Source organism: Protopterus annectens, chromosome 4.part0, assembly GCF_019279795.1.
Source record: "Protopterus annectens isolate FY-2018-M chromosome 4.part0, PAN1.0, whole genome shotgun sequence".
In the NCBI taxonomy this organism is placed as follows: Eukaryota; Metazoa; Chordata; order Ceratodontiformes; family Protopteridae; genus Protopterus; species Protopterus annectens.
Genome location: NC_056733.1, coordinates 1,762,380,982 through 1,762,404,279, shown reverse-complemented (window position 1 = coordinate 1,762,404,279; position 23,298 = coordinate 1,762,380,982). Strand labels below are relative to the sequence as shown.

Genomic DNA, 23,298 nt, shown 5'->3' with positions numbered 1-23,298 from the left:
CCTTTGCAGACTAGCCATGGCATTATGGAACATGGCTTTGACTTATCAAATACATCTACAAGCTCAATTTCTGCCAGGAAAGCTAAATACTCTGGCAGACGAACTAAGCAGAAATCTTATGGATCCACACGAATGGAAACTGGAACCACAAATTTTCAGCATGTTGACACACAAATGGGGGAGCCCAGACATAGATATTTTTGTCTCACCCCAGAACGATTAGTTGGACAAATTCTGCACAAGAATTCATAACAAAAAAGCTTGGAAAGTGGATGCTATATCATTCAGCTGCAAAAACCTTACAGTCTATGCTTTTTCCCCTCTGCCTCTGCTCTCCAAAGTCCTACTAAAAGTCAGACAGGACAAACCAAAAATGATTCTGATTGTTCCAGGCTGGCCTCACCAACACTGGTTCCCACTCCTGCGCAATGTATCACACCTTCCTCCGTGGCACCTGCCTCAGACACCTTACCTACCGTCTCAGCAGAACTACCACATTCTGCACACTCAGCTCCAAACTTTGAATCTTGCAGCGTGGCTAATCAACTAATTTCACCCTTGCCATCTCTTAGCAAACCTGTGATGGATGTCATTGTGGAGGCTAGAAGGCCTAGTACAAGAAAATCTTATGCAGACAAATGGAAAAGATTCTGTGCCTGGAACCAAGCACAAGGAATAAGCACAGCAATGCCCAATATTCCTCAGATTCTGCAATACTTAACTGAGATGCTTCACAAGGGCCTATCTTTTTCTTCCATAAAAATCCATGCCTCGGCCATTTCAGCTAATTACAACACAGAACCTCCCCTCTTCCCTCATCCTCTGCTAAAGCAGTATCTCAGAGGGGCCAAACATTTAAGACCTCCCAGGAGAGCACCAACTCCTGCGTGGGACCTCAATTTTGTTTTGGAAAAACTCACTCTACCTCCTTTTGAGCCAGCTGCTACTGCGGACCTAAAATTTCTCTCTCTTGGAAAACAGCTTTTCTTTTAGCAGTCACTTCAGCTAGAAGGATTTCAGAATTACAGGCTCTTATGGCAGTGGAGCCTTTCATTATTTTTTATCCGGACAGGGTGGCTCTCAGGACCAATCCATCCTTTATGCCTAAGGTGGTATCCAGTGTGGCTCTTAATCAGACCATTCATCTGTCAACTTTCTTCCCCAATCCACAGAACAAAGGTGAGTGGATTCTGCATTCATTGGATGTACATGGACAACTAAGATTCTACTTAAACAGGACAAAATCTCTAAGAAAATCTGAACAACTATTGGTGGCATTTGCTGCAGGGGCAGAGGGAAATGCTATTTCAAAACAGACTATTTCCAAATGGATAAGCCATTGTATTCATTTCTGCTATATGCACCATGGTAAACCTGTCCCCAAGGGGATCAGATCTCATTCCACCAGGGCTGCATCTACTTCTGCAGCCTTTCTTAGAGGGGTTCCTACCAGAGACATTCTAGAAGCTGCTACCTGGAGCTCAGTTCATACGTTCACCAAACATTACCATTTACCTCTGTTCTCTAAATCCAGAGCTGGCTTTGCCACTGCTGTCCTGCAGGGCCTTATAGCTGCTCCTAATGCTGTATAAATCCATCCTCCCAACCATAGCTTTGGGATTCTACCCAAATGTAATGACTGCAACAGTGAAACACGAAGAACATAGTACGGTTGTGGAGACTTACCATAAATGTAGATGTTCGAGTCTATTCATAGTTCATAGGTTCATAGTTTAGTACTAAGCTAACTGCCGTTGCAAGCCATTTTAAGCTTAGCCAATTATCCCTTGTGAGACTCAAACCCTGCACCTTGTGTTTGTAAGACAAACACCTTAGCCATTAAGCCACCCCCCAAACCCTCACTGTTGCAGTCCTGGTTATCCTCCCTCCAGCCCTCTGTTTTTCTCTGACCATACCTCTCCTTTCTTTTACTATGATTAAAAGTCTTTTTGTTGTATTTGCTTTTGTTTGGAGGTATATGTTTTGTGTTTTAAATTATATATATATATATATATATATATATATATATATATATATTGCTCCCCATTTGGGGGGCACCTGACATCTGGGGCAAGAAAAACTGATGTAATGGTGTCGGCTGCATGTTTTATACCCCTGACGACCTGACGTCATGGAAGAAGGGACAGCAACTGACGCAGGAACCAAGACTTTGTTAATCAGGCCGACTGAGGGCAACCTGCCAGCAGATTACCCAAATGTAATGACTCCAACAGTGAATACACTCAAACATCTACATTTATAGTAAGTGTACACAACTGTACTTTTTAAAGTCACTGAAGTAACAAACAGACAAGCACACAGACAAACAATTGTAAACTTGATAGAAATTTCATAGGGATCAGTCAAAGGGAGGGTTAATGTCTGATTTCCTTATAAATAATCGTTTGCATCCTAACTTTTCTGCCTATTATATTTGCAGCATTTGAGGTAATATTTTAACATTTAACATGTATTTATTTAAGTGCTTGAGTCCAAGCACTACAAAGAAATAGACAAGTTAACTTGATCAAAAACTAAGTTAAATACAGTTTCTGATTATGAAACACTAACAATACATTAAGTTTATTATAGAAAACAACGTTGAGGTAGCAAACATTAACAATTTTAATTTACAAAGTATTACTTTAACCTGTATCTGCATGTAACATATGTAATATTCCATGACTGAGTCTGTTGTATCTCTTAAGTTTTTTTTCCCTCCACAAAGGATGAAGCATTTAATCTTCATCACGTTTCATGGGGTGTGTGACGCCCGTGCAGTGGCCCAGCAATGAAGGAGCCTCAATACTTACCACTAACACCAGTGAGGGGCGTCCAGATAGGGGAGGATAACAAATACACACACAGTAAAGTACAATTTCCCTTAAGAGTACACAGAGATCACAGTCAGTCTGGGGTTGGTTTCTCCCTTTCTCTCCAGATCCCCAATAAGACTCCCCTCTGGCACAGCTATAGGGTCCAGATCTCAGCCTAGTGATCAAGATAAAACCTCCAGCACCCTGTCTGTCCAACCAGTGCTTCATGTCCCTTCCCAAGTAGCTGACACACACACACACTTTGGGATATAAGTTATATACAACCACACAGACACTCCTGGGGAAGGCTGACACAGGTTCTCTAGCTGTGGCCCTTTTACCCAGACTATACGGTAGTACCACTTGCCACCAACCACTAATATCAGCTGTTAATAAGGCCCTTATCATAGGGTGTCCAGTTATTAGTGTGCAATATTATTATCTGAATGGTAAGTGTGACTGAACAGCAAAGCTCATTGGAGTGACTTGGACAGTGTCACTATATACATGCAATGTACTCTAGAGCTTAAATTATCTCTGCATAAAACAGCCACAGTTGAATTAATAAATAATACAAACACAAGACAATACTTCTTACTACACAATGCTAGTCAAGAGTTCAGAGATCACAGAGAAATACTTAAAATAATATAGTAGAAAAGTTCTGACATCAATACAGAAAAAAAACTAATCTAACCTTCCTATTTCCTAGCTATATCTAAGAGAAAACACAGCTCTAAAATAAATTTACATATAGAGCGTAGGCAGAGTGCTGGTGATGTTGGATGATGTTCTTCATGTTTCACTGTTGCAGTCATCACACTCGGGTTATCTGCCTGCAGGTAGCCCTCAGTCGGCCCGAATACCAGAGACTTAGTATTTCTGCTTCGGATGCTCTCGCTCCAGGACTGATGTCAGGTGGTCAGGGGTATAAAAACGGGCAGCCGATGCCATTACACCAGTCTTTCTTGCAGAGGAGCCCAAAGCAGAAGCAGTTTGCACGTGCCGGTCGGCCAGTACCTGAATTTTCATTTACGAATTTAATAATCTGAAGTCTTCTAAAGCCAAGTACCCCGTTGGGGATCCTTTTTTCTTGCTCTAACCGATGTCAGAAAAAGTTAACAATTGTCTTGCCTGTGGAAAGCAAATACCCCACAGAGATTTTCATTTTTACTGCATCACCTGTTTAGGCCCAGACCACGACATACGGTTTTGTGCCTTGTTTAATGCCTGAACCATTTGTGGTCGGGCTCCCTTTGTCGCTAAATTCTTTCGCTCTTGATCTCTGTATTCCGAAATGGCTTCAATAAGCCATCCGACTACCGATATTCCAAAAAAAGTAAGGATAAAGACAGAGGCAGACTGCATAGGTCCAAATCTGCCGACGATGCTTCCGTTAAGCTAGTCGTCAGTCCGCCGGTACTCAGTGAGGTGCTTTCGCAGCCCCTGATGCTTGCTTCAATGGATTCACAGGCCTCTACTGAGACCCATTCAGAGCTCAGTATGCCGCAAGACTCTTCTTTGACTATGGAACCTGCGGATGTCTCTACCTTGGATGGGTCTGGAGCTGCTGTGCAGGCGCCGGCTTCTGAGGGAGTTCTTCGCTCAACCGATGTTCGACTCAAACCGATGACTTCTTTTTTATCTAAAACTACCAAGTTTCTTAGGCCCAGAGTACGCACTACACCTAGAAAACCAATGACCAAAGTGCATGCACCTGCTCCCATGCTACAAAAACAAATCCTCAGAATGGCTGAAGACATTATTACACTGATTAGGGGAAGTCTGCCTTCCCCTGCGAAGAGAAAAAGAGACCAGTCCCCTACAACTTCTGCAGACCAGGAGTCTGATGGCTCTGAGGTTTCTGATTATGAGGACATACCCTCATCTGCTTATGAGGATTCAGATGCAGAGGAATCCATTCCCTCTGCCGCCCCTCCAGAGGATTTTTCTTTTGGTGAATCATTGCATACCTTAAGAGAGCATTTCCACTGGGAATGCCAAGACTATCTTCAGTCCAAAAAGAGACTCAGAGAATTCCTAGAGTTGCCTCAGCACAGGCCTTTAGCAATTCCCCCTGTCCTGGATGTTGTTGATGGTGTTTTTATGGCATCCAGTCTTACTCCTGACACTTTACCTCCTGCCCCTAAGAAACCAGGTAAGCCACCTCCTTATGGAAAAAACTCACAATGACTTCTTTACTCCACTTCCAGCCCTGCCTAATTGCTTGTGCCCCTAGGAGGAAAACGTGCCCTTCATGCAAGAAACTGGATATCCATCAAACAGGACTGATTGGTCCTGAACATTGTATCCCAGGGGTACAAATTTTATTTCCACTCACTGCCAACCCCAAGCGTGTTTACAGACCTACCTCCAAACCAGTGGGCAGAGGCTCAAAGCCAAGTACTTTCCCTGCTCAGTATCAGAGCTATTCAGCCAGTTCCAGTAGAGCAGAGGGGTCAAGGATTCTACTCCAGACTCTTCCTGGTAGGCAGGAAAGAGGGCTCTTGGCACCCAATCCTGGATCTTTCTATTCTCAATACCTTCCTGGTGGTACCAAAATTCAAAATGCTTACCCTGCAACAGCTTCTTCCTATGCTTGCCAAGGATGCCTGGTTAGTCACCCTAGACTTAAAAGAAGCCTATCTACACATCCCCATAAGGGAGTCATGCAGAAAGTACCTACATTTCAGGGAAGGATCTATGCACTATCAGTTCACTGTACTTTCCTTTGGCTTAGTTACTGTGCCCAGAGTATTCACAAAATGCCTGGCTCCAGCCATTGCATACTGCAGGCAGAGAAATATCCAAATTTACCCGTACTTGGATGACTGCCTGATTCAGGGAGACAGTCAGGAATTGCTGTTGCAGCACCTGACATTTGTGAAAAACCTTCTCACTTCCCTGGGGTACACCATCAATGAAAAGAAATCAAAACTGGTACCCAGTCAAAAGATTGTATTCCTGGGAGCAAGCTTGGACACAACATCCCAGATGGCATTCCTCACTTCAGAAAAGCAAGTCTACCTGACAGCTTACTTCAAACAAATGGCCACCAGAACCCAGCTATCCGCAAGAAAAATACTGCAGGCCCCAGGGTTCATTGCCTCATGTATTTTGCTAATTCCATATGCAAGACTACATGTGAGGAAACTTCAGTGGTACTTAAAAAGTCTTTGGTGCCAGCATTCTCAGGACTTGGAAACAGTCATTCCTATCATACCCTGTTAAGGACAGAGTTCCTTTGGTGGGCAGAAGCATGCAACCACAACAAGGGACTGCCATTTACTCAACTCCATGCCGCCCAAACCCTAACCACAGATGCATCAGACTATGCCTGGGGAGCACACATGGACGGCAAATGCATTTAGAGCACTGGAGTCCAAGTCAAATTCATCTGCACATCAACCAAAAAGAGATGCTAGCTGTGCAGAATGGCCTGACAGCCTTCAGATCCCTACTGCTTCCAGGACAACTGCTAATAAAAACAGACAACACCACAGTTATGTGTTACATCAACAAGCGGGGGGGGGGGACCCCCTCATTCCCACTCTGCAGGTTAGCCATGGGCCTGGGAAACACAGCCTTGGACATGCAAGTCCATCTGCAAGCTCAGCTCCTGCCAGGCAAACAAAACTCACTGGCAGATGACCTAAGCAGAAATCTACTAGACCCACATGAGTGGCAATTGGAGCCCAGAACCTTCAACCTTCTGATTCAGAAATGGTGGACCCCAGTGGTGGATCTCTTTGCCTCCCCCTTCGACCACCAGCTCAGCAAATTCTGTACCAGGAATCCTCACAGCAGGGCCTGGAAAGTGGATGCCTTATCTTTTCAGTGGGTCAATCTCTCAATCTATGCCTTTCTCCCCTGCCCCTTCTCTCAAGAGTATTACTCAAGATAAAACAGGACAAACCAAGGACAGTTGCCCCAGACTGGCCATGCCAGCACTGGTACCCACTCCTGCACAGCCTGTCACCGATGCCACCCTGGCATCTACACCAGAACCCAACCCTGCTCTCTCAGCAGTTGGGACAGATTTTGCATCTACAATTGCAAACCCTAAATCTTGCAGCCTGGCTTATTCCTTGAATTCTCCCCCTGCAACCCTAAGCAAGCAGGTGCTTGATGTCATTCTCGAGGCCAGAAGACCCAGTACAAGAAAATCCTATGCTGATAAGTGGAAAAGGTTCTGTTCCTGGATTCAGTCTAAAGGAGAGGATACAACAATGCCCTGTCTGCCTCTAATCCTGGATTACTTAGCAGATTTACTCCACAAAGGCCTGTCCTTATCCTCCATTAAGATACATGCTGCAGCCATTTTGGCTCATTTCAACACTGAGCCACCTCTCTTCTCACACCCTCTTATCAAACAGTTCCTGAGAGGGGCAAACAACTTAAGTCTGCCAAAGAGAGCACCCACTCCTGCTTGGGACCTTAACTTTGTACTGGAAAACCTCACGCTTCCCCCTTTGAACCTGCAGCATCAGCAGAGTTAAAATTCCTCTCTTGGAAAACAGCCCTGCTTCTGGCCATCACGTCAGCTAGAAGAGTATCTGAGCTACAAGCACTCATGGCTGTGGAACCATTCATTATTTTCCATGCTGACAGGGTTTCCCTCAGGACTAACCCTTCCTTTATGCCTAAAGTGGTGTCCAGTGTGGCTCTCAACCAATCTCTCCATTTGCCAACTTTCTTCCCTAATCCCCAAAATAAAGGGGAAAAGATCCTGCACTCCTTGGACATGCACAGACAGCTCAGATTCTACCTTGATAGGACTAAGCCCTTCAGAAAATCTGACCAGTTGCTAGTCAGCTTTGCAACGGGAGCAGAGGGCAAGGCCATTTTAAAACAAACAATTTCCAAATGGATAGCACATTGCATCCATTTCTGCTACAAGTACCATGGGAAACCAACCCCTCAGGGGGTCAGAACACATTCCACTAGGGCAATATCTACCTCTACAGCATTTCTCAGGGGAGTCCCTACCAGGACATCATGGAAGCTGCTACCTGGAGTTCTGTACACACCTTCACCAAACATTACCACCTGCCTATCTTTTCCAAATCAAGGGCAGGTTTTGCAACAGCAGTACTGCAAGGCATACTAGCCAGCCTTAACTCTCCTTGACTGCCTCCACCATTCTTCAGCTTTGGGAATCCACCCAAATGTAATGATTGCAACAGTGAAACATGAAGAACATAGTACAGTTGTGTACACTTACCATAAATGTAGATGTTTGAGTGTATTCACTGTTGCAGTCCTGGTTTCCCTCCCTCCAGCCCCCTGGTTTCTTTCTTTCTCTCTCTCTCTTTACTCACCCCTTTCAGGGGAATTGTTATTGGTTTTTACTTTTTACTGGTGGTCTTTTCTCCACCATAACTTAGCTCCCTATTTGTGGGGCTCCTGACATTTGGGGCAAGAAAAACTGATGTAATGACGTCGGCTGCCTGTTTTTATACCCCTGACCACCTGACGTGAGTCCTGGAGTGACAGCATCCGAAACAGAAATACTAAGTCTCTGGTATTCGGGCCGACTGAGGGCTACCTGCAGGCTGATAACCCGAGTGTGATGACAGTGAATACACTCAAACATTTACATTTATGGTAAGTGTACACAACTGTACTTTCTCAAGACAAATGCAAAATGCCCTGAGTCTCCCTGTCCTTAAACTGATAACACAGTACTACTGACTCATTTCAGATTACATCATTTCTCTCTGGTTTCTAGGCTAACAGAAACCCAGAATGTAACAGTCCTTTTGATCTTGCACCTGGTCAGGAGGCTACAGCAATAAAATAAATTATACATGCAAATTCCAGCAATTAACTCTGGTCTCAGATCAATAGCAAGAATTCCTTCATCCAGACATCTGAGTTTGAGATCAAATAATTAAACAATGCTTGACTTATCAGCTTTCCTCCAGCAGAGTGCAATGTGGTTACATTTTTGAAGATCAGCATTTAACAAAGAGAACAAGCATGTGGCTTACATTAATATTTACAAATGACAGAATTATTTACAAAATCCTATCTAGCTAGGCTGGCAGTCTTCACATATATTCACATACCCCCCCCCCGGAGAACTCAAGCTAGTTTTTCAAGTGACCCTTGAGAAGCGTTGCTTGAGAGGGTTAGGTCTATCTGAGTATACCTTACCCCATTCCCTGTTTTGAAGGCCTATCTGTGTTGGCATTGCTAATCCCACTGCAGTGCTATACTGACATATCATATGCTTACAACTCTAGGCTTCATCTTAGCAACTTGGCATTTTGCTGGCTGGCTCTGTTTAACCATGTTAGAGGATTGTGGTCTGTAACTACAGTGAATTTTCTTCCATACAGATAAGGCTGAAGTTTCTGAAGTGCCCACACTATGGCTAGACATTCCCTTTCTACAGTTGCATAGCATTCCTCCCTGTTTTGGAGTCTATGACTGAGATAAACCACTAGGCGCTCTTCTCCCTCTGAAGAAATCTAGCTAAGTGCACCCCCCCATGGTTCGAAGCATCCACCTGCATAACAAATTCTTTGCTGTAATCTGGACTGGCTAACACATGGGGTTCTCCCAAAGCTTCTTTAAGCTACCGGAATGCCTGCTCACATGCTGGGGTCAACACAATCTTATCTGGCCTGTTCTTCCTTGTCAGGTCTGTGAGGGGAGCAGCTATGGTACTATAACTGGAGACGAACTTTCTGTATTACCCTTCTGTCCCTAGAAATGCCCTCACCTGCTTTTTGGTAACAGGTGCAGGCCATGCCTGAATGGCTTCTACTTTGGCAGGTTCTGGCCTGATCTTAACCACTCCCCACTCTATGTCACAGGTAGGAGACCTCTGCCATACCTACCTGACACTTGCTGGGCTTAATGGTCAACCCTGCCCTCTGTAGTCTGCCCAGCACCTCCCTGACATGTTGAAGGTGCTCTTGCCAGGAATCGCTGTAGCTGGCAATATCATCTATGTAAGCAAGGGCAAACCCTCCTGCTCCTGCTAGGATATGATCTACCGGGTCTATATTATAAGATCGTTATTTGAAAACATTTAACAACATATGGTCTACACCATATGGTCGATGTCTTCAAATATCGACCTTATAAAAAGACAAAAGAAAAAGAAAAAAGTACCCTAACGGGTTTAAGCACCCCCGCACCCCCACTACTTAAATATACGAACTCCGAGACCACACTACATTGCAGTAAATGGAAATCTCCCCTTACGGAGATTTCCATTTACACACTTGAGATTCTGAGCATTTGATATTCTCGTATCGACAATGTCAGATTCGACATTGTTGGCTTTTGAGAATATAATATAGACCTGATCTACCAGCCTTTGGAAAGTTGCTGGGGCATTTTATATCCCAAAGGGCATCTTTGTGAACTCATACAAGCCAAAAGGAGTCACAAAGGCTGACCTCTCTAGCACTGGGAGTCAAGGGCACCTGCCAGTAACCTTTGGTAAGATCAATGGTTGTAAGATACTTAGCCCTACCCAGCTGCTCTAGAGCCTCATCTGTCCTAGGCATGGGGTAAGCATCTGACTGTGTGACTATTTAATTTCCTGTAGTCCACACAGAACCTGGTGCTGCCATCCTTCTTTGGCACCAACACCACTGGGGAGGCCCAGGGACTGCTGGACTCTTGAATTACCCCTAGTTCCAGCGTTTCCTGTATCCCCTCCCTCAGAGTCTGTTTGACTCTCTCAGGCACCATGTAAGAGGCCTGCCTAATAGGCCTTTGGTCTTCTGTATCCACCTCATGCTGCACCAGGTGGGTGCAGCCTGGTTTCCCAGTGAACACGTCCCCAAACTCCTGTAACACTGGTCGGATTTCTCGAACTTGGGTAGGAGATAGCTGCTGGGCTCACCCAGACTCTGCTACACTTTGCTGTGAGGGAAAGGTTAGTTTGCTTTTTATTTGTTGTATTACTTTATTGCCCTTTTCTACTTTGAATACTGTGATTTGTTTTATTTATCTTGTGTTTTACTTGTAGTCTGCTTTTCACTGCATATTAAAACTTGAAAAGAGACCACAGCTCTGTCTCTTGTGAGTCAGGCAGAATTTATTTTTCTGCACCCTCCCACCCAGGTACTGTAATGTTCTTAAACACCACTGTCTTTCTAGTTGCCTTCCCCTTATGTTAATTTGACCATATATCTCATTTCCTCTCTGTTTTTACTGGCTTGTGTGAGTAAGCACAAAATTATCATTTTGTGAAATCACTCCCCTTCAACTATTTAAATTTAATGGCCATCCTACTCTATTCTGTAGTACCAGAATTCAAAAGTGACCACTCCCTTTTAATCTATCTTGCTGTTTTAAAAATAGTGACTCTCCACTAAAACTTAACTTTTTAGACAGGTAAAACTTAAGTTACCTACTTTCATATCTAACTCTTCTAGTGCACACTGCAGTGTTTAGGATAAACCTTTTTTTCATCTTACCTTTAAGCATCCCTGTGACTAGCACTTGCTTTAAAACCTGCTGGAAAGCACTAGGGAGTCTTAAACTGATACAAGCACTCAACTCTCCTTATTAATAAGGCAAAATTAAGTGTAGGCACTAAACAGCCTATAATTGCAAAGTATCTTGCTAAGGTAAGGGAAAACAGCTCTTGTACATTGCAAAAAAAAAGCACCAAAGCAGGCATGTCCAAGGGTCAGCTTCCAGCGATTTCCTGTCCACCTGGTGAATCTGGGCATACTGGGACAATGCAGCAATTACCTCATGTATACAAACAACCCTCTCCTCTTACCATCCAACACTACAACCTGTGAGAGATGCACTTACCTAGCCAAACTGGAAGCAAAGCTCTCTCCACCCAAGATTGTGCTAGACAGTCAAGAGGAGAAAGTTAACACCCGCACTACACCTCAAGCAACACATAGCCCTTCTAAACCCACACCACCAACACCCACACATAGTAACACTAAACCCACGTATGTGGAGGCCCTTAACAGTAACCTGCCCAAGCAACAAGGACCTGTGAAGCTGAAATGCAAACACCAATCACAACCAAAGTGTCACATAGCTCACAACCACCCAACAACAGCCCCTAAGGCAAGACAACGTACCCAACACTTTAGTCATAGGTGACTCTATAGTCAGGCACACTGATGTCCCACTCACCAGGCTGAACAAGGAGAAAATTATAGTCAGCTGCCTGTCGGGTGCCAGGATCCAGAGCATAATGCATGCACTCAAGTCACTCCACAACAAGTACAAATATGACTCTGTCATTGTCCATGTTGGAGTGAATGACTTGAGATGTACCTCCCTGGACTGCATGAAAAATGGAAGAGCTCTCGGATCATGTGGCCCAGGCAGGTATGACCCTAACCCTGAGTAGCATCCTGCCTTTGCCCAGAATGATACCACAGTATGAGGGCAAAATGATTGACTTCAGCAATTAGTGAAGCTTCTGGTGTCATTCAAAGGAGATCCAGTATCTGTCTGCCTGGGACGACATGATCGACAGACCACGATGCTTTGCCAGAGATGGTCTGCACCTGTCGTTCCTGGAATTCAGGTTACTGGCTAAGGCTCTTGCCACCCCATAGTGCCTTTTTTGGGCTAAGTTCAAAGGACAAAACCACCACCATAACAGGTGCAAGCTTGCAAAATCTGAAGGTAATGCTACTCAATGCTGGAAGTCTAAACCTCAAAGTGCACTCTCTCGAGGCACTCCTAAAAATGGAGAACATCGATATCTATGCAGTAACTTAGACCTGGTTCAAGGCTCCAGAGAGCACCCCTGCAATACCACGCTACAACTCTTACCACACTTTTCAGACACCAAACCAGGACCAAAACACTTTTTGTGGAGGAGTGTCCATATTCACCAAGGATATTCACAACACCAGGCTAGTTGCCCAACACAATGCATCTGAAATTCTCCAGATGCAACTAACACTAGGTAAGACTGCAATCCAAACTGTACCTTGCTACAGATCCCCCACCATGCCCCAAGATTCTCACTACACCTTTCTAAACATACTGGAAAATATTAAGATACAACCAAACACCCTAATACTGGGTGATTTCAACTACCCTGCCATTAACTGGGAAAACTACTCATGTTCCAACACCTTTGCCCAGTGGTTCTTGGAATTCATAAATTCCAATGCCCTGATTCAACTAATCCTTGGTCCCACCAGGGGCTCCAATATCATAGACCTGGTCATTACCAACATGGGAAATCGATGCTCCACACCTATGGTCACCCCTTCGTTGGTCAGGTCTGACCATAAGCTAATCACCCTTGACATCCACATCCCACCCCCACCCCCAGTAAGGAAACCTCCGTAAAAAACTTCTCCAAAGCCAACTTCATGCTTCTCAAGTCAGAAGTGACAAACTTCATGACACCCAGACTATATGGTAGTACCACTTGCCACCAACCACTAATATTAGTTACTAATAAGGCCCTTATCAAAGGGTGTCCAATTATTACTGTGCAATATTATTATCCAAATGGTAAGTGTGACTGGACAGCAAAGCTTATTGGAGTGATTTGGACAGAATCACTATATACATGCAATGTACTCTAGAGCTTAAATTATCTCTACATAAAACAGCCACAGTTGAAAGGTTTAAAAATATTTAATAATAAATAATAAAAACACAAGACAATACTTCTTACTACACAGTGCTGGTCAAGAATTCAGAGATCACAGAGATATACTTAAAATAATACAGTAGAAAAGTTCTGACATCAGTACAGAAAAAAATAATCTAACCTTCCTATTTCCTGGCTATATCTAAGAGAAAACACAGTTGTAAAATAAACTTACATATAGAGCATAGGCAGACTGCTGGTTATGTTGGATGTTCTCAAGACAAGTATAAAATGCCTTGAGTCTCTCTGTCCTTAAATTGATAACACAGTACTACTGACTCATTTCAGATTACATCATTTCTCTCTGGTTCCCAGGGTAAAAGAGACCCAGAGTGTAACAGCCCTTTTGATCTTGCATCTGGTCAGGAAGCTACAGCAATAAAATACATTATACATGAAAATTCTAGCAATTAACTCTGGTCTCAAAACAATAGCAAGAATTCCTTCATCCAGACATCTCGGCTCCGAGTTTGAGATCAAAGAATTATACAATGCTTGACTTTATCAGCTTTCCTCCAGCAGAGTGCAATGTGGTTACATTTTTGAAGTTCAGGATTTAACAAGGAGAACAAGCATGTGGGTTACATTAATATTTACAAATGACAGAATTATCTACAAAATCTTATCTGGCTAGGCTGTCAGCCTTCACAAATCTTCACAGGGTGTTATGGGTATAGCTGAGATGGGTTTTATTGTGTCCTGGAACATTGAAATTGATCCGTTGAAACCTGGCTTGAGTAAGAAGAACTGGACTTTGCCCCTCCTCAGTAGGACCCATGTTAAGCCCATCTCTGAGATTTGCTGACTAAAGTTTCAATGGGTCATGATCAGCAATCTAAGACCTGCCAAAACACAACTCAGTGAATGTTTACTTACTTATTTCCTGAGGTAACACAAGTATAGTACACTGTAATCATTTCTGTTAATTTGTTTTATTTATTGTCTTTACTAATGCAGTTTACCAACTAGGCAGAACCGATTTAAGACAGACCTTAGGAGAATGTATTTAATTTGTTGATGTACTTATTTATTTATATTTGTTGTACAAGGTAAAGTATTGACTCATATGGACCATTTTCTGCCCAGCTTGCTGGTTCTAAAACAGACTAACCAAAAATACCAGATGTACAAACCACATCTACTCATACTGACAAGCTAAAATTATAAACAAAACATAGTCATGCATACTGAGAAACAAAATTATAAAACGAACACATAATGATAGCCTTCTCTGTTTAGAAACAATTTACAATGTTTATAAACAAGGGAAGCAGGTTAGAAGATGAGATGGTAGTATAAAAGCGAGGCTTTTAAGCAGAGGGTGGGGAAGAAGGAAGAATAAGCAAAAAGGAAGAGAAAGTTAAGGATGGGAGTTGAGAACTAGATGAGGTTTGAGATTAAGCATGACTGTAGACGAGAAATATTGCAGAAATGAATGGAGTGAAGAGATTAATTAAATAAGGAACTTTTTAAGCTGTGAACACAATTTTGGGTAAAAATAAATTGTCATTAGTGATGTAGAGAGTAATTCTCAAAGTTGAAAACAAGAGAAAAACGATGTGGTTAGTTCACTGGAGATTGATTATAGGACTGGTAAGGCAGGTCCTGTAGGATGAATTGATCGTAGATGTTGATGTTGGCAAGGCTAGGCACTAAATAAAAAAGGAGAATGAGTTTAATTGTAGGAGATTGATAATTGGAGAACCAAGTAATAATCTGGTTTATTGCTTTATTGGATACCACTTTGCTTTAGAAAAAGTGAAACAGTGTTGTTCTGTCCTAGGGACTGAGGTAATAAATTTACAGATTTGATAAGAGGAAGCAGCTTAAAGTGCATTGAAGCTCTTTCTGGAAACTATTGTTGTTAATACTAAGGTATATTTTAGATGAGGATGAAAAAAATGCCTTTTCTAATTACACTTCTTTCCTGAGAAAGAAACTGGCTTCTCTTTCTGTCTTAGAAGAAGTTTGTCAATTTCAGCTTTAGTTTTACTTATGTGAAAATGAAAGTTAAGATGGTGTAAACATTCACCTAAGTAGCAGAAGTGAGTGGTTGTTTCTGGTAGGTGGTGTTGTCATAAATTATCTGCCTTATGTGTTGATTTGTGGAAAATCTTTGTGTCATAAAGAGAATAGCTGTTTTTTTTCTAATATTCAGAAAAAGAAGGTGAATTTGTAAAAGACAAATGGAAATAAGAGAGAGATGTATCAGAATTTAAATATTTGATTGGTGTAGGGGATTTGTTAGACTTATACACTATTATGTATCATATATCAGATATGAGGCAAAAATAGCCACCCAAGCAAAGGATAATCACAAGGCTTTCTTTAATTTTGGAAAAATATCAGAAACAATGCACAACACTATGCAGAGGTAATAATAAGTGATATTACATATTCAGACACAGAGGATATAGCCAGTCTACTAGTAGATAAACTTAGCTCAAATTTCACCTCCTCTCTCCAATATTCTTAGATCACATATCCACACATACGCCCCCCACTTAATTCTCCCAAGAACATGTTATAAAGGCACTAGCACCTAAATCACTATGTTTATGGGGCCAGATAATGTACTGGGCTGCCTACTGGTCTGTCTGAAACATAACTTTTCAGATCCCCTACAGAAGCTATTTAATATCAGTCTCAAAACAGTTTTTGTTGTAGATGAATGGAGGAGAGCAACAGTCATTCACTTGCACAAAGGAGGGGCTTCAATAGACCTGGGTAATTATAGACTCATAAGCCTGACCAGTCTCATCTGTAAAGCTATAGAAAAGATCATTATGAAATTAATATATGAGGGTAAAGGTAACCTACAAACTCTTGACCTAACCCGGTTCACTTTCGTAAAGGGTAGCTCTTGCTTACTTAGTCTGGATGACTCCTTTGAAAAAAATTACTGAAGTAATCAATGAGGGCAAAACAGTGCACAGCACAAATTTAGACCTTGCAAAGGCATTCAATACCATCCCACACTTGGGCGCTGTAGATAAACTCTCCCCAACTAAATATCAATCCTTGTGTAACTGACTGGATAGCAATTTAGTTCAAAACTAGAACCCAGGATGATAGGATGGGTGGCTTTGCCTTTTCCAAAAGACCTGCCACTATTGGTGTACCCCAGGACTCAGTCCATGGGCCACTACTCATTGGAATTTACTTCTCAAAGGTCAAAGCTAAAGATAGGGGATTGTGATGACCAAGTTTGCAGTCTGCAAACTTGATGCCATCATAAAATACACAGAGAACACAGTGATCCTCCAAGAGAGGCTGTCCCAAACAAATATCTGGTGTCAAAACCATAGACTAAAACTAAATGCCAAGAAGTGTATAATCATGTTCTTTGGCAAGCATGATTTTCCTTGTAGCTGTCAGATTGACATCACAACCCTGAAAATTGATACCATAGTTAGAGATCTGGGAACCTATGTTCACAATAAGCTGTCCTTTGATCACAACGTAATCCACTATTGTAAGGGAGTCTGTTTTCGTAGCACATTTTTTTATCTAAAGGTATTGCATCCAGACCTAGGGATGTAACTGTTCCACAGCACTTGCTACTTATTAGGGTGATCATTGAGTTTTATGACTCTTTCAGTAAGTACCTGCCCAAACACTTGTCAAAGTGGATGACCACAATGCTTTCTCACCAAAAAAAAAAAACAAGGGCCTAGCCTTTACCAGAAAGGCTCATCCAGACTCTGCTACACTTTGCTGTGAAGGAAAGGTTAGTTTGCTGTTATTTTTTGTATTTCTGCATTGCCTTTCTATATTTTGAATACTGTAGTTTGTTTTCTTTACCTTGTGTTTTGCTTGCATTCTGTTTTAACAGCATATTAAAACTTCAAAAGAGACCACAGCTCTCTTTGTTCTGAGTCAGGCAGAATTTTTTCCCTCCTTCCCACCCATTTAAGTTGTCTTGTTAAATACCACTGTCTTTCTAGTTGCCCGCCTCTTATGTTAATCTGACCATATATCTCATTTCTCTCTACTTTCACTGGCTTATGTGAGTAATCACAAAACCATCACTTTTGAAATCCCACGCCTTCAATTATTTAAATTTATTGGCCATCCTACAGTATTTCATAGTACCAAAATACAAAAGTAACCACCCCTTTCAGTCCATCTTGCTGTTTTAAAAATAGTAACTCTCCACTAAACCTTAACTTTTTAAACAGGTAAAACTCAAGTTACCTACTTTCATATCTAACTTCTCTAGTGCACACTGCAGAGTGCATTCTTTTCAATCTTACCTTTAAGCATCCCTGTTACTAGCACTTTCTCTAATACCTAAAAGATCATCTCTACTTGACTCCAAGTAGACTTTTCTCTATCTGTTAAACCTAGCACTTGCTCCTACAGTACTTATTACCTTGATACGGCACTCTTATAGATAGCACCCCAAAAGGCAAACCCCCATTTCTCGGTCACCCACGTCCCCGGAATCTCTTTTAAAGTTTTTGTCCAGTCCTTCTAGCATGTCGAGGGATCAGTTGCTAGTGTCCTCTCCTGCTCAGCTGGTGAACCTGGGAATATTGAGGCAATGTTACAATTGCCTCATGTACACAGACAACCCTCTCCTCCTCCCACAAAACACAAATACATGCGAGAGATGCAACTATACGGCCAAACTGGAGGCTGAGCTCTCTCAACATAGGACTGGCAAGACCAGTCAGGAGGAGAAGGTTACCACACACACTATAGACCCAGTCTCACATAGTACCATCACAACCTCAAATCATACACATAAACACACAAAGACATACTCGGCGGCTCTGATCAAAAATCTACCAAAACAGCAGAGGCCACCAAAGCAGACACCCAAACAACCACCACCTCAAAACACAACACCTGCAACACATAGACCTCACAGTCAGAGTGTCAAACAGTCACAGCCCTTAAGGCCAAACACAATGCCAGACACACTAGTCATTGGTGACTCCATAGTCAGACACACTGACGTCCCGCCACCAGACTGAGTAAGGAGAAGGTCACAGTAAGCTGCCTGTCGGGCGCTAGAATCCGCCACATAACGCAAGCACTCAGGTCTCTCAACAGCAGGTACAAATACGACTCAGTCATTGTCCACGCTGGTGTAAACGACCTGAGACGTACCTCCTTGGACTACATGAAAAGAGACATTGAGGAGCTCTCTGATTATGTAGCCCAGGCAGGTATGACCCTGACCTTGAGCAGTATCCTACCTTCACCAAGAATGATGCCACAATACAGAGATAAGATGATCAGCTTTAACAATTGGCTTAAACTCTGGTGTCATTCAAAGGGGATCCAATGTCTGTCTGCCTGGGATGACATGCTGGACAAGCCATGCTGCTTCGCAAGGGACGGCTTGCACCTGTCACCCCTGGGATTCCGGATGTTGGCAAAGGCTCTTGCCACCCCCATAGTGCCTTTTTAGGCAAGGCTCAAATTCTAAACCTACCACCCTAGAACACAAAAAAGGAAAAAAACTAAGGGTAATGCTGCTCAATGCCAGAAGTCTAAATCTCAAAATGCACGCACTCGAGGCCCTTCTCAGTATGGAGAACATCGATGTCTGTGCAGTGACAGAAACCTGGTTCAAAGCTCCTGAGAGCACCCCAGCACTATCAGGTTTTACCTCTTATCATGCGTTCCGGACCCAAAATCCGGACAATACCAAGAAAGGAGGGGGGGTATCCATATTCATCAAGGACACCCACACCTCAAGACTGGTGGCAACGCACGATGCATCGGAGACCATCCAGGTGCAATTAACCATAGGCAAGACTGCTCTGCAAATTGTAGCATGTTACAGGCCACCCTCACAAACTCAGGAACCTCACATGGCCTTCCTGAAAACACTAGAGGGATAAATGTATCACCAAACACCATCATACTAGGTGACTTCAATTACCCTAATATAGACTGGGAACACTACTCAAGCGCAAACACCCTAGCCCAAAAGTTCCTGGAATTCATAAACTCAAATGCCATGGAACAACTAGTCACCATCCCCACAAGAGGAGAAAACATACTTGATCTCATCATCACGAACATGGGAGCACAATGTTCAACACCGGAAGTATACCCTCACTGGTGAGATCAGATCACAAACTAATCTCGCTGGAGGTCCTCATCCCACCCCCACCTGAAATAAAAGACCACAGTAAAGAACTTCTCGAAAGCCGACTTCACACTTCTAAAGACTAGTGTGGTCTCCTTTAAGGCCCCGAGCGGCGGAAAACAGTACTCAAGCCGCTGAATCACTTACAAATGCCTTCTACCAGCACCTGCAGGACTGCATGGATAAGGCAATCCCAAGCAAAACAAAGACTCTTTGTACCAAAGGCAAGCGTCCAGTCTGGTGGACCCCAGCCATAAACAAACTCTACAACAAAAGGAGGAAGCTACTACAAGATAGAGCAAAATCCTTAAAAGGTAAGACACCCTTGATCACTATAAGTAAAAACTAAGAGCTCTCATAAAATCATCCAAAGCAAATTTTGAGAGAAAAATAGCTAAAGACTCAAAAGACAATCATAAGGCCTTCTTTAGCTATGTTAGAAACCTGGGAGGAAACTCCCAGATATGCTCAGAACTAGTTCAAAATGATGTGAAGATTACTGATCCTACAGACATTGCCAACATACTGGCTGACAGGTTCAGTGCAAACTTCTCCCCAAAAGGAGAGATATCTATACCAAGCGATTGCAGCCCCCCAAACATCTCCAACGCCCAAGTGAGAACTGCTCTCTCCAAAGCAAAAAACACAGCATCCATGGGACCTGATGGTGTCCCCGGCTGTGTGCTCCACGAACACTAGGACAGCTGTTTAATCATAGTCTTACCTCTGGATACGTACCCAGGGAGTGGCGCACTGCAACTGTGGTCCCACTTCACAAAGGCGGTGCCTCCACCGACCCTGGAAATTACCGGCCCATTAGCTTGACAAGCCTTATCTGCAAAGCCATGGAGAGGATCATAATGGACCTCATAAATAAAGACATAGGGAATTTGCAGACTTTGGATCCATCCCAGTTTGGCTTTGTCAAAGGCAGATCATGCCTTCTAAACTTGGTTGACTTTTTCGAAACAGTCACCAAAGCCATTGATGAGGGAAAGGCAGTCCATACAGCCTACCTCGATCTGGCGAAGGCCTTCGATACAATACCCCACTCGGGTATCATTGAAAAACTCATCAGCTTAAATGTAACCCATACATCACAAGATGGGTTGCAAACTGGCTGAGTGACAGAACCCACAGGGTCAGAGTTGCTGGCGCCATGTCAGACTCAAAGCCTGTCACAAGTGGTGTACCACAGGGCTCAGTCCTGGGCCCACTCTTGTTTGGCATCTACTTTTCCAAGTACAAGCAAACACAGGAGGGTTATGGCTGACAAAGTTTGCAGATGACTGCAAACTGGGCCATAGTAGAAAACACATCTGACACAGATATCCTTCAGAAGGGTCTCACAGAAACGGATAACTGGTGCCAGAGCCATGGCCTAAAGTTAAATGCCAAAAATGCATAGTCATACCCTTCGGGAAAAACAAGGTTACCCCTAGCTACCAAATAGGTGGCAATCCACTGAGCACAGAAGAAGTTATCAGGGACCTGGGGACCCAGGTTGATAGTAGTCTGTCATTCGACACCCATGTAGCTAAAGTAGTTAGGAAGACCTTCTACATTGCCCACCTTATCATGAAGGGATTCTCATCTAGATCAAGGGAGGTCATAGTCTCCCTATACTCATCACTCATCAGACCAATGATTGAGTACAATGCCCCATTCGAATGTATCTGACCCGACACTTGCAGCAGCTGGAGAGGCCACAAAAGTTCCTCACCAAAAGGATAAAGGGTCTCAAACATCTGTCCTATGCTGCCCGACTGAAAGAACTCCAGCACTATTCAGTCGCCACGCTTGCTCAGAGGTGACCTTTGCCTAACGTACAAGGCCATGTCAAACCCAGATTTGATGAATATGCTTCACCTCAAAAATCTAGATCCGTCAGAGCCACAAGGGCGGAGACTTAAACCTCGACACGGCTATTAATAGGACGTGCTGGAGGGATAGATTCATCACCCAAAGACTCCCTATGCTGTGGAATAAAATCCCGGTATATGTGAGGCAGAGCACCTCGCTGGCCTTGTTCAAGAGAAATCTTGACCAATGGATGGGAGATCGCAGATATACCCCAGGGATTACCTCAGTGTCACTGCTCGACAGAGGCACAGCAAAATAATGGGTATAGTTCCCCATACTAAAGGGGTGGCGTAAGCCACAAAACTATGGGCTAGGCTTGTAAATGCCCTCGGGCAGATAGCCTAGTATGAACCTATGAACCTATAAAGCATAAAAACTATGTAGAACTTCTCAAAGCCTTGTCCCTCTTCTCAGTAGCATGTAGTCTATTGAGAAGTGACCTCTGCCTTGCATATAAACAGACTCTGTTCTTTCAAACCTATTACACATTCACAAGTCCAGTGGTATCATAAGCATCTACTCAAGGGATATCAATTTAGTTTGAAAAATAAATAGAAGATGTTGGAGGGACAGGATGGCATCACAGAGAATACCACCTCTGTGGAACAGTCTTCTTAGTAAGTACCTATGAACCTACGAACTTCAATCAGCTGCAAAGGATATAGAGCCTGTTGAAGAATATAGAGAAATAAGGGAAGATAAACTTGAATGGACCACTTTTGATAGTTGCAGCCAGATGAAGGATTAAGAGATCATTTTAATTGGAAAAGATCTATTTGAAATAAAATTGCTGAACCATATAATAACATTTGAACTTATTGCTCCTCAGAAAGGTATAGATTAAGTTAATCTTGCTGTACAGCTACTAATGGGCTACAAGTTATCTTACAAATCATACCATGACTTCAGTTCTTGTGTGTAGAAAATGTAACATCTGGTAATTTCTGTACCAGTTGTACACACAAGTGTTATAGACAAACAGCAAACCTTCAACTGTTTTTACGTTTTTTTTTTAGCTTCTTGTACTGAAGCATGTTTTGAAGTACTTATTGGACAGATGCAGTTCAACTTTAGTTTATGGTTCAGTTTAATTTTGTTGCTGGAAAAAAATCAGATGCACTGTTTCTGTATATGGTGATTATTCATACACTCGATATTAGTATATAGTGGCCTTCCTAAGTCATGCTATTTATATTAGGAGTATCTCTTATTGTGTTACAACTACTGAGAAAAAGTGTATGACATTCACAGTGGGCAAAAACAACAGAAATCCATTATGTGTTTCCAAGTCTTGTAAACATTAGAGAATAATTTCTTTGAATTGTATAATTACAGAAAAAATACTAATCCAAATATTTTTGTGAGGTTTGACATGTGGTAAGAGTATGGGAAAGAAAATACATTGCATGTATAGAACGTAGCCAAAAAGACAGGAAAAACATAATCACATGTTTATAGCCTTGTACTTGTGTTAGTAATACGATATTGTAATTATAGGACCATATTGTTAAGTAGTAACTGATGGTGTTATGGCTTAGCTGTGGACAAAATCATTATTTATTTTATATGTATTTCTATTTTCACAGAAAGTAATGCTTCCTTCAGGAGCTGCATTTCGATGGTTTCAGTAATAGTGGAAATTCCAAAGCTCTGTTGACTGCAAAGCCACAGCTTGCTTGCATTGTATCAGGCAAGGAGTTTAACCTGGAGTGAATGGATGCACCTATGTTTTCTTAGAACCAAAAAGAATCTTCTCTGGCAGATGCCATTCTTGTTTTTATTGGAAAAAAAAATTTATGTTTAGCATCTTTAGTCCAAGTAAATCATTTGAGTTTTTTTTTTATATGTACCAGTACAATACAGTACAGAACAAAGGCTTCATAGTTGGAGAA

The 23,298-nt window shown here is 42.6% G+C and overlaps 1 protein-coding gene across 3 annotated transcripts in view; it reads left to right on the top strand.

Annotated features, from left to right (window-relative positions):
- Positions 1 to 23,298, top strand: part of CXXC5 (CXXC finger protein 5) — a 189,115-nt gene that overhangs the window by 165,413 nt on the left and 404 nt on the right. For all 3 annotated transcript variants that reach the window (XM_044069472.1, XM_044069473.1, XM_044069475.1), the window contains exon 3: positions 22,993 to 23,298. This exon is cut by the window's right edge and continues 404 nt beyond it. In XM_044069472.1, coding sequence (XP_043925407.1) covers positions 22,993 to 23,037 — 45 coding nt within the window. In that variant the 3' untranslated portion in view covers positions 23,038 to 23,298. The remainder of the gene's footprint in view (positions 1 to 22,992) is intronic.